The 11,943-nt window shown below is 34.6% G+C and overlaps 1 protein-coding gene across 5 annotated transcripts in view; it reads right to left on the bottom strand.

Annotated features, from left to right (window-relative positions):
* Positions 1-983: 983 nt before the first annotated feature.
* Positions 984-11,943, bottom strand: part of CLCN3 (chloride voltage-gated channel 3) — an 87,175-nt gene continuing 76,215 nt past the window's right edge. For 3 of the 5 annotated variants that reach the window (XM_046656218.1, XM_046656220.1, XM_046656221.1), the window contains 3 exons: positions 9,754-9,970; positions 5,100-5,175; positions 984-3,397 (listed from right to left, as the gene is read on the bottom strand). In XM_046656218.1, the coding sequence (XP_046512174.1) occupies positions 3,239-3,397; positions 5,100-5,175; positions 9,754-9,970 (452 nt within the window). In that variant the 3' untranslated portion in view covers positions 984-3,238. The remainder of the gene's footprint in view (positions 3,398-5,099; positions 5,176-9,753; positions 9,971-11,943) is intronic. The other 2 variants (XM_046656222.1, XM_046656223.1) reach the window with 1 other exon arrangement.

Genomic DNA, 11,943 nt, shown 5'->3' with positions numbered 1-11,943 from the left:
AGCCACTGAAATCTTTTAACAATTAAAAAGTTACCACCACCATTTAGGCAGTTCTATTAGCAAATTGCCAAGGTAATTTTTAAAAAACATATACATCTTTTCTCCTCATGCAAACAGCATAACTTTTCTCAAAAAAATTGTTTTTTAAAGTAAACAGAGTGAAATCTTTCTGCAAACTTGCAACTTTCACTGACAAATGGAGGCTCTATGCTATTGCTAGTAGTATGTGCATCCTGCTGTTCAATTCAGCATCCATTCTTCTGTCGCTCCTTGCATGCAAAGCACAGAAATGGCTTGTAACCAGAGAGAAGCATTATGTTACCCTTGAAGGCTGCATGTGCCAGGCATGTTGGCCTACACTGCACAGACCAGCAGTAAAAGTGGGAGGACTGTTACAGATATAATTAAATGCCAAACCACACATTGTCATATAGATTTTAATAGATTTTCTGATTAACTCATCACAGTAATCATTTTTACTGTAATGATAAGCAGCTTTACTACACTAGTATAAATAAAAACAGATAAATACAGCTCTAGGCAACATCACAGTTTAACAAACTAAGCATTCTTCATGAACCAAAACTGAAAACAAGTATTAATAAGAAGAGATGCTGACACCCTTGCCCATTCTCATCATACCTTCTCAAAAAGGGTACTCAAATAAGGCGCTCCACTTATTGTATTGGTCAATTAATTTGCCAATTAGCCAGGCACATATATTTCATGGTCTCCTCTACTTCACTGTTTGGTTGAAAAGCAGACACACCTCAACGTATAAAAAGAAAAGTGGAAGAGATAGTAATACCAAAGAAAACCATTGAATACATTAAAAATACGGCACTTTTCCTGTATTTCAGCAGTAAGACATATCAGGGATAGAAATACACCAAGAAGAAAATTAACATCCACCTTGAGTATCCACCCTGAAATGTCAGGCTCTAAAGCAGGATGGGCAATGAAATAAAAAAGGAAACGTGGAAAACAAAATCCATGTGAAGTTTAATGTTATAAAGCTATCTGCAAAGAAACTGGGTTCTCCTTTGAAGGCTTGCAACTCAGGACAAGCAATTAAGTTATTCAATAGACATACTCTAGCAGTGCAGCCCCGCATACCGCAAATACACTGAAGACAAGCTGGAGATAGATATACAGAACTATCATTTAGAAATGATTTCACTCCGGCTGACCAAATGAACTTTGAAGGGGCCACTAAGAAAACGTGAAGTCTGCCAAAGGGGATAAGTAACTAGGACAAAATACTAATTTTAGGCAGATAGCAAAACTAAGAATGCTTCACGAAATTCCTAAAATTTTGCTCAACTTTCCATTGTCATTCTAATATGGCTTCATGATCTGATAAATCTTCAAGATCCTACAGATCTTAAGTGATTTTACAGACCTAACAGATATATTGTTATTAAGAACTAAGAAGTGAAGAATCACTTCTAAAATGTAAAAACAGCTCATTGCCAGTAAGGTTTCAGAAAATGTCTGTCCGCAAAAATTCATTTTCCTACCAAAAATGCATTATCACAGAATATTTAGGCCAGTCTTTCAAGAAAACTGCATTTGCTGATAGTGAATTAAGACCATGATTAAGACAGACATTTCCAAAAACAAAAATCCCAAACACACCCCAGTACATTTTCAACTCATCCTGCAAAAATGTGCATGGTGGAAATTCAAAACATCATTGAGCACTTATGGATGTGACCTACTCAAAGATTCAAAAGTTATGTTCAGATTAAAATTTTAACTGCTACCTTTACAATTCTATTGTTTTCATTTGTTTGATTTTTCAAAAAAGGTTAACACTATTTAACTTTTGGTTTTAATCTGCAAAGTGATTTGTAGTATTTCAATTTTCCAGTTAATGAGTCAAAATGAACAGGTCAGAAGACATAATCCAGGGGATGGCAGTGAAAGATCAGAAAAAGGTTTATGTACACATTGGATCATAGAGAAATAACCACAACCTCTTTTTAAACCCTTGTACCCATTGTAAACTTTGTTCGTATCTCCATATTTGTAAGTCTGAATTAGTCTATAAAAATCACATTAAAAAGGTAAAATTATTTAAGTGAGATATTAACTGATCTGTATTTTATAAATTTTAATCCATAAAAATATAAATAAGAATGGTAAATTTTTAAGAAAAGAAATATACATTTAGTGCAAGTTATGAATTACATTTCTTCTTCAGTGTCAGCAGTAAAACATCTTGAGGAAAGAAAAAAATGACTGATCTAATTTCAAGAAAAAAAAATTCCAGTGTTTAAACATGCAATTAATTCCCAATACAGCTAAACAGAATACTTCCTTCTCTTTACTGTCAAAGCAGCCGCACTTTGTTTCCTTATGCTGAACAGTACTTGTATATCATAGGAGTTTTAGAAATAGAAAATTTGCATAAGACCAGGTCACATTATCCATAAAGTCTGAGAGGAAAAAAAAAGAAAACTCTGTTTATCCTTACAAGTCGAGTTTCGTTGTTGTTGATTCTGAACCACAAAGCACACACGCTGAGAGATTTCGTTCACGCTTCACTCGAGATTTTACCTGTGTGATCAGCCTTTGTTGTGGTGCATGTGACTGCTCCAAGCATTTAGTGATCGTATAAACTACATGGTAAATGGCACAAGAAACACTCCCTCCTTGTGATGAAACCTCCGTAAAATCACAGTACATCTCAATATGAGAAAGGACTGCTTCAAAAGGGTACACCAATTTAAAGAGGCTTTGTTACAGCTCAAGAGAGAAAGAGAGAGAGAGAGAGAAATAAAAGCTCTTCTGGAATGTAGAAAGGTAATGCTTAAATATACAATTCATGAATTTAACAGAACAGTTTTGATAAAAAAAGGGCAAGACCTTGCAGTCTTAGAGATGGCTCAATTCAAAGTAATCCCTCCAGAAATAGGGACTGATAACACGTCTTTGCAATGTTGGAGTAACAGGCCGGGTGCTCCAGGGCTCCGGTATCCTCTCCGTTGAGGCTCAAGCCTGCACCATCACGGCACATCCTCAGCTGAATGCATCCAGTGCAGAACAACAGGAGGTGACTTGCTGCTCTTGGTTAGACGGGGAAATACCTCACTCATTTCCTTCTCTCTCTCCTTTCCCTCCCCAAACAACGCCTTTCCACCAGCATTATTTGCAAACCATGTTGCAAAAGCCCGGCTTTTATATTTCCTTTTTTTTTTTTAAAGGAGAAAAAAAAGTAGACGACTCCCTCAGGTTAAAGAGTTGTGCTATTCAACAAATGAACTTCCTCTTCGGTTTCCTCTCTCTCCTCATCTATGGAATTCAGTTGAACATTATTGAAGCGGGGTCTTGGTTTGCCGTCTGGGCCATATGACGGAGGATATCTTTTTTTGTTATAATGCCAAGGAGGCGCCTGAAAGGGACAAACAGAAGATTCCTATTAAAATAAAAGGGAAAAGAAAAAGAGAAGCTAAAGCTATAGTTAAATCCTTTTTGTTGACAGGAATAGAGCAAAGCAAGCAGCCTGATTTTGTATTTTCAGGAAGTATTTTATCGGTAAAGATATTTAGATTATCCAGCAACCATCCTTTCATATAAAAAGTATTATGGTCACTCATACTACTATGTTCTTTCCACTGAGACTCTGAGGACTGCACGCCTCATGGAAGAAGAGGTTTTTTGATTAACGTATGCCAACAAAAAAGTAACAAAAAATGGGAGGATGTGTGAACAAGAAATGATACTGATCCCATCTGAGAAGGAAAATTCATTCCCATCACATCAAGAAAGCAGTAAGATGTCTGAGGACCAATCCCATCAATAGTCTGCTTTTTAAAACTATAATTAACTAACTTTTAAAAAACAATTTAAGGATTGCCCAGTTGTATGCAGAATCTTCATGAAAGCACATACAATTGAGATAAAAATGCATATAAAATGCTCAGCACAGAACTTTAATCCCAAACTTCAGAACCCCAAGTAAGGCAACCCAAGTTTCTAGTACACTCATCAATGTCTTTCTTTTTTGATTTTGGCCAAAAAAGTTAAGATACAGTGCTTTTATGAAAGTCTTAGTTGTTAATGCTTACATTAAAGGATAGGTGAAAAATCAAGAAGCAGTCCTAAAAGATTATTTTAGGTGAAGCAGAAAGCAGAATGAATGAGTAGCTACTTATTATTCTGGTTAGTAGGTTTTTTTAAAAGGATGCATGAAACACTTGTGAAATATTAGCATACAACAGGAATACATAATGAATTGTGTACTTAAGCAAACTGGGACAGGTTTTACATAGGTATGACAATTGCAGGGCAAAATAATTTCAGGCATTAATTGCTAAAGCCACACAATTTTTAGGTTATAAGGTTAAGATAATTCAAAATTTATCTTTAGTCATGAAACCACAAGGACATAAAGCCAGTTAAAACAAATGCAACTGATCCTAAAAGATGCTAGTAGTATTCTAGAAACATCAGACAAAAGGGGCACGCACATAATCTAGGTACAATTCACTAATGAAATGGCAGGACACACATTCTTCACTTTGAAGGTATGTGGGTATAGCAAAAAAGAACTAATACTATAATCACAAATACAAACACTTTACACTCTAGTTAGTGTGCCCATAAAAAAAATTCGTTCGTCAGCAATTCTAACATTGCTAAAAGTTCAGTTAAAGTCATTTATGAGCTTAGATTTACCACAAGACTACCATAAGATGAGGAAACATAAAGAAGAAAAAGTATTTGGGGTGGTGCGGCTGACATTTTTAACCAGTCAGGGGTCTTCTGAGGCCGGTCTATCTGCTAAAGTAGACAAATCTGTTGTTTACTTTAAGAATGTCCAATAATATTAACTCTTTCAACAACAAAACTGTTTATAGTTCTTAAATTGCAACTAATGATTCTGAGACGTGAACTTTTGCTTACTTCCTATGAATGGAATCCGACACATATCTAAATTTATCATACAAATACATGTTATGAGATAGAAGAGTAATGGGCAGCAGTAGGATTTTGTGTTCAGCAGGTATCTGGGAGAGAACTGAACAGTTCACAAGTTTCATGCTTCCTGCCTTCTAAGGTGTCTAATGAGGAGGTCTGATATCTCTAATCACCAAGGGCTCCACGTGCTGCTTTAGTTGCTCGAGATGTTCTAATATGTTCTTCTTTGTGATGATCCCCAAGACAATCCTGAAACAGATCATGTTATGCTAATAACTGTGTGAGAAATTAAATTAAAAGAGGTTCCAATCATAATGATAAAGAATGAGAGAAAAAAGAAAAACAAGAACCATAAGAATGCTTTTAATGAACTTTAGAAAAATAAAAACAAAAATGATTTGAAATTTCAGGTCCCATTTCCATAAATTCTACTTTTGAAACTAACATGATACTATTTTTAAATATTGGTGGGTTGTTTGCCTTTTTAAATTAAAAATCAAAATTAAAAAAGTTCACAATGAAAATGACTACAAAGAAAAGTACAAAATAAACTATTAATACACAGCTATAAAATCCTGAAATTTAGTTTCATTTTCAGTGTTCTTTCCTTACAGGAAAATATTTTTCTAATTTTTTAAATATCAAAAATGCAGCAGCTATTATTTATATCTACCTCAGCAGTGAAAAGGTAGGAGAAGGCTTAGCCTTTATTGCCTATGAGGAGACTTAACAATTCCCTTGGATCTTACTATTATTTAGAATTAAAATTAGAGGCAGTTTGCTCTAAATAAATAATGTCAATCAACACAAACACCCTCTAATTTTCAGGACCTGCTGAATGCTACTTCTTAAAATAAGCTAATAAGACATATTTATGATTAGAGGTCAAAATGACTTTTACTTTATGCTTTGTTTTTCTAAATAACAATTATTTCTTAGGTAACATATCATTATTCTAACATTAATAAAACCATGGACATAAATTCTCAAGAGGATACTTGAAAATAATTAAGACTGCTTTTAATTATTAAAACAAAATTCTGGTTACTGGTTTTATAATGGAAGTCAATAAATTCAACTACAACATATGGTAATAAAGAGAGTGAAAGTCAAAACCTTCAAAGGCTTTAATCTTTAATTCTGGAAGCTCATCCAGAATGCCCTTCAGGGTAACTGGACATTTCCCTGGTGATCTGGTTAAGCCAACTTTACTATTAAACTGCCTTTGAACATTCTGACTTCTTGAAGAATGTCACCAGGGGACTTTACTTAATCAAAGTAGTCTCATCCTACAGGTATGTCAGTTATAAAACAGTTACTTAGGATGATACCTGGGATGGGATGAGGAAGCAGGGAGGGTAGGGAATGGAAAAGGCAGAAATAGGTTCTCTGCTAATGTTTTCTCATTATATAAAAATAACGTATTGATCCTTAAGAATAAAGACAAATTGAAAAATTCTCAGAGCATGACAGCAAGTTCCCCCTCCAAAAAAGCCTAGAAACTGCACTAGATAAAATAAGCGCTCAATCACTCAATAGATATTCTTCTCTGAGGAGATGTCTGAGGTAAAACAAACAAATAACAACAAACCCCCCCATCAATTCACTTGTATTTATAGTTGGAGTCAGGGAATGTGAAAATCTTGACAATGAAATAAAGTAATTCCAGTTTAATTCTTACTCATTCTTTTCTATCCAATTATATACAATGATTAGTTTCAGTTAATATATTAGTAAGGTCTGTCAAATCACAAGGTACACAATGAGGAAGATTATAAATTTATTAAGGACCAAATGACAAATTTGGAGATTTACAAAGTAATCTCTATATTCACAAAGTAATAGCCCTAAAAAGGAGGAAATACATACATTTCCTCTCTTTAGTTAATGGAGAAGAGTGGTTTAAAAGTAATAAGGCCAGGTTCAGAGCTGCTCTATTAATTTCAGGAAGTGCAAGGAAAACCAATGAAAAGTGTGATTCATGTAAAGAATGATTTGCTGTTTCCTTGTGAGCTAACGACTAATGATGTAAGACTTAGCAGGGCACGACCTGGCATTCTCCCAAAGTATATTCCAAGAAACACCAGGCCCAGGAGTTCTTCTGCCCCTTTTCCTCCATCAAAAAAAGGTCACATGTTCAAATAAGTTTGGAAAACTATGTTTTCTATTATCCCTGTCTGAGAATCAAATAATATCAACATTTATAAGTCCTGAGAAGTTCCACAGCAAAGAAAACTCAATCGTATTTAATCCAATACTTTCCAAACTTATATGGTCACAAAACTTTTTGAGCAACACCTATTAACATCCTGCTAGTTCCATCAAGAATAAAAGATTTTGAGAAGTTCTGCTAATTAAAATATAAAATGTGGGAAATCTATAACTGACATCTTTAAAATTTACAGACACACTTCCCCCTCATCTCTTTATTCTCATTTTCTCCTTCTATCTAAGGTTCCAGATATGTTTTATCTCTTCCTCCAAATAGTAATTTTCTACCTCTAAGGACCCAGTATAAACTACAAAATGTTGACAATTATCCAGAACTTCATACTCGCCACTAAAAGCCAGAAGATATGATTTCTTTTCTGGATTTAAGACATTTAAGTGAGAGTAAAACACTCTACCTCTTACATACTTCAAAAAAATAAATTCCCAAGAGCCACCACCCCAAATGATCTCTCATATATATATAAATATATATATAAATATATAAAAAAATATATAATTTTTTTCTTTTATCCTTGAAGAACAGAAATAAGGAAAATATAATTAGGGCAATTAAACATATTCCTTTAGAAAATGTCCACCCTAAGTTTTCTTATAAACAGGCAGTATCAGGTAAAATTTTAATTAGCTATCTTCCTCTCCCTCCCCAACACTTTCTCATTTTTACACTTTCTTTTAAATATTTTCCTTCCTAATATCTGTGCTGCCGAAAACCTGGGAATTAATCAGCAAAGTAAAATATGGTAATTAACCCATATAGCTTTGTGATCATAGTTAATCATGACTAAAGACTGACATTTATATTTGTTAGTAGGTAAAAGGACAAACCATGCCAGGTACAGAGAACAACTCAAAGCAAATAAAAGTTTGTAACAACTCAGCTTAGCTTCCAATTGAGCCATTTATAATTAAAAGGGCCCAAGAACCAGTAAAGCTTTACGACAAGTTATTCCATTTACCATGTACTTAAGTTTTTAAACAATGAAGTTTGGTACCATTATTTTTTAAATTAAACCAAGGGAAATAGTATTTTACTACATACATCTCTTCTATAATTAGTATCTGTGGTATTTAATAATTCCAAACTCCCTGCCCTTAATCAAGAGCTTTATCCCTTTAATGATTTATGTCATCTTACCTAAAGTTATTTTAACTGGTTAGCACAGTGAAAACAATAATATGGACCTAGTTCTCTAGCTTTCTATTTCTAACCCAATAGGTCTAATATACTGTCCAAGAAAACACTAGTAGTTTAAGAAATCACAAAGAAAAAAGATATTCTATCAGCCAATACACTGTAAAACAGTAGAAAGAGATTGGGTTTTAAAATTGGAAAGATATTTGACTCCCTGATCTATGACTTGCTATCCACGTAACTAGGCAAATTATTCAACCTCTCTGAGCTTCAATCACTACATCTGTACAGTAGGGATCCTGTCATCTACTTTGCAGAGGTGTCACAAACTTTAATGAGGAACATGAAGAAGGTGTTCAATAAACAAATTTCCTTCCCTTTTGCACTTTTTTCCCTCTTCTCTAGACCAGTGTCATGTGTTTTATACACAACATTTTTTTTTTAAAAAACCTGCTGTGATAATCTCTAAGTGTTTGGTGTTTCAACCAGCTTCACACTGTGCAGGGTTAACCAGCCGGTTTATGCATAATCCAAGAACAAACAACTTTTGTTTCTCGTTTCTAGCCTTTCTATTATCAGCCTTCAGATAAAAGAAGGTTCTTAAGTATTTCAACCAGGAGCAGTAACATAACGGAAATAAAGGGGACTGGAGAGAGAACGGTGGGGAAACAGATCCCAGGTCCAGGAAGAGAGGGGAGCATTGGCAATGAAGCAGGATTGTACGTCTACCGAGGCACACTGTGCATTACGTCTCCACAATCCCTCTGACATCTGCCAAATAAAACTTCCCTACACTCCTATCCTGGAGAACCACTGGAGTGTATCTCTAAAGGGCAGAAAAATAAACAATCAATTTATACATTTTAAATACATGAGTGTTTATTTGTCATTAGCAGTTTATGTACAAGACTTGTGGATGAAGAAGGCAGAAAAGTGGAAATAAGGCATTTGCTAAAGGAGCTTTTTAGATAATTTACAAATTTCACTTAATTATATATATTTCCCTCATTACATGATAAATCAAATAATGGCTCAAATAAATAGAAAAATATCTAGAAAGTTATTATTGTACTAGAAATTCATATTCTGAACGTGAAATACTTACAAAAATAAAGCAGGTTTTTGCAGTACTCCATACAGGTTAGGTCCATGAGTCCTTCAAGAAAGGAAATACTCGAAGCTCCATGTGCATGCTGGAGATGTTTCAGCAGCTCTTTGCCAACTTTGAAGTGTTCCTGACAAATGTCACTTTATGTTTTGGCAAAGATCTGGCAGCAGACATTTTTCTTATTCTTTGGTAAGTGTGAATATCATTGACTGATCCAGTATTTATAACCATAGTAAAAGACAGACTTTCCCATTTGGGACCTGACTCACACTTTCTCCGAGCAACTATAGATGAATTCTACTAAAAAGGAGCATAAATTCTCGTAAATGAACTGAGGTTCTTTGACCAAACTTACCCATTGTGAGTTACAAGGCACTGCCTCAGACCCAGTTTTCGGAAAATATCCACCACAATCTCCATTGGGGTGTGATCTGTCACTGTAAAAGGGCTCATGTCAAGAATGCTTCGAAGCTTCAACGGCCGAGGACTTTCTGCCGGAAGAGATGGGGTGTGCTGTGCAAAACACACACGAGAACTGCCCACGATACCTTCTTGTTTTTTTCTGGCACTTTCTGAAGAGAGATAGAGAAGACCAAAAATTAAAAATCGATAGGTTTTGTTTTAAGGGCAACCTTCTTATTCAGAGATAAAAAAAAATAAATAAATGTATCCCATGACTTTTGGTCCCTTCATTTTTCCCTATCTTCTTCACCAAGAAAGGAATCAATTGAAAAGCATTTAGCAATTTCTTACATTTGAGAAAATTAAAACCTTTGCAAATTATGAGGGCACAATTTATTAAACGAATTCATCATCGAATGATGCCTGTCTGTGCTAAGTGTCACTTATCCTGCATTGGAGGTGGGACTAAAGAGAGTGTCACCCTTACTTTGACTATGTTGTGTACTCCACCTCTGTGATTAGCTAGTTTTTTGTCTTTTCTAATGTTATAGTTTAATTCTCTGTGAGTCATGAGCATTACCAGGTGAGCTGAAACTACAATTACACACAATGGACACAGACTGATTTGGGGGGTTTTATTTGCAAAGGCTCTATTAATCTCCCCTCTCCAGTGTGCTCTGCTTCAAATGCCTCTGTCCTGCTGCCTACTTCCACTCCCACCTTTGAACGTGCTAGACAAGTAGTGGCAAAGATGCAGAAAACTGCAGAGGAAGAAGAGTGACTATAGGAAGAAGGAAACCCATGAAGTGGAGAGAATATAAAGGCAAAAAGTCAGCTTTATGTTTCTATTCTGAGTTAGTATGAAATCAAAACTGTGTACAAATATTGTATTGGTTATAGTGAACATATTTTAAACATGAATTTTGCTACAAAAATATTTAAGCAAAAATAATAAGCATCAGTCCTAAATTGAGAAGCAGATAAACATAGACAGCTCATAAACAAATACTGCAATGCTTTGTACCCCTTCTGACCAACTGTGTTGTAACATGTTCAAGTAGGAAGGCACTAAGTGAAGTTCTAACGGCTAGAAGTTACTAAACCATCTTCAAAGCATGAGAAAGGCATGGAAAAGAAGAGAGACCATTAGCAACTGACATGAATGATTTCCGAATAATGCTCCTTGAGTTGCTTTTAGCCCATAGAAGCATCTGCTAATGACCTGTGAATGGTGGAGTGCAAATATTGTTAGAGTGTATGACAGACATTCTGAGTTAAAACTAACCCCAACCATCAATCTTAAACACCTTAAAATAATGAATATTAGATCATAAATGAAAATATGTTGAGAAACTGTTTAAACATTTGATAATCAAATAAATTTCATAAAATTTTAGAAAAAAGTTATTAATTAAACTAATCAAAAATGCCAGGACATCTGCTGGTTTGTTTTTTTCCCTGAAAAAAACAACTTTTTTGAATGCCATTCATTCAAAGGCCTTTGAAGCAGAAAATATCATCATAGTTTTCATTTTCTGGTACAATTCAGACATTATTTTTAAAAGCGTGCATGTGAACACAGTTACACTTCCAAGAGAATGGGAGTGGTTCTTTTACAACACAAAATTTCCTAAAGTAAATATGAATTTTACCTCTAATCATTAATACAAAATTATCTGTCTTCCCCTCTCCCTAAGTTTGTATGTTTTATTTTTCCTGTTCATGTTAATATATTTCTCAAGGGCTTAAGTTCTTAAAACTTACGGAAAAAGACTAAACTTTAACATAGTAAACTATCATTCACTGCTAGTGTGAGTATATGGTATAACCACTACTTGATACAGTTTGAAAATATCTTACAAAACTACAAATGTACCTACTCTCTGATCCAACAAGTCCACTTCTAGTAATTTTCCGACATTTGCACATGGGCAAAATACCAATTACATGAGGTTATCAAATATATGAGGCAGCAATTTTTATAACAGCAAAAGATTGGAAACATTTTAAATGTCCATCAGTGGGGAACCAACTTCAAAAATCATGATGTATCCCATGGTACATCTACTCAATGGAATACTATGAAGCTGTAAAAGAATAAAATGAGGAAACTCTACAAACTGATTTGGGAAGACGTCCAAGA

The sequence above is a fragment of the Equus quagga genome, chromosome 3, assembly GCF_021613505.1.
Source record: "Equus quagga isolate Etosha38 chromosome 3, UCLA_HA_Equagga_1.0, whole genome shotgun sequence".
Classification (NCBI taxonomy): Eukaryota; Metazoa; Chordata; class Mammalia; order Perissodactyla; family Equidae; genus Equus; species Equus quagga.
The sequence above is the reverse complement of the archived record's forward strand: the minus strand, read 5'-3'. Positions and strand labels throughout refer to the sequence as shown.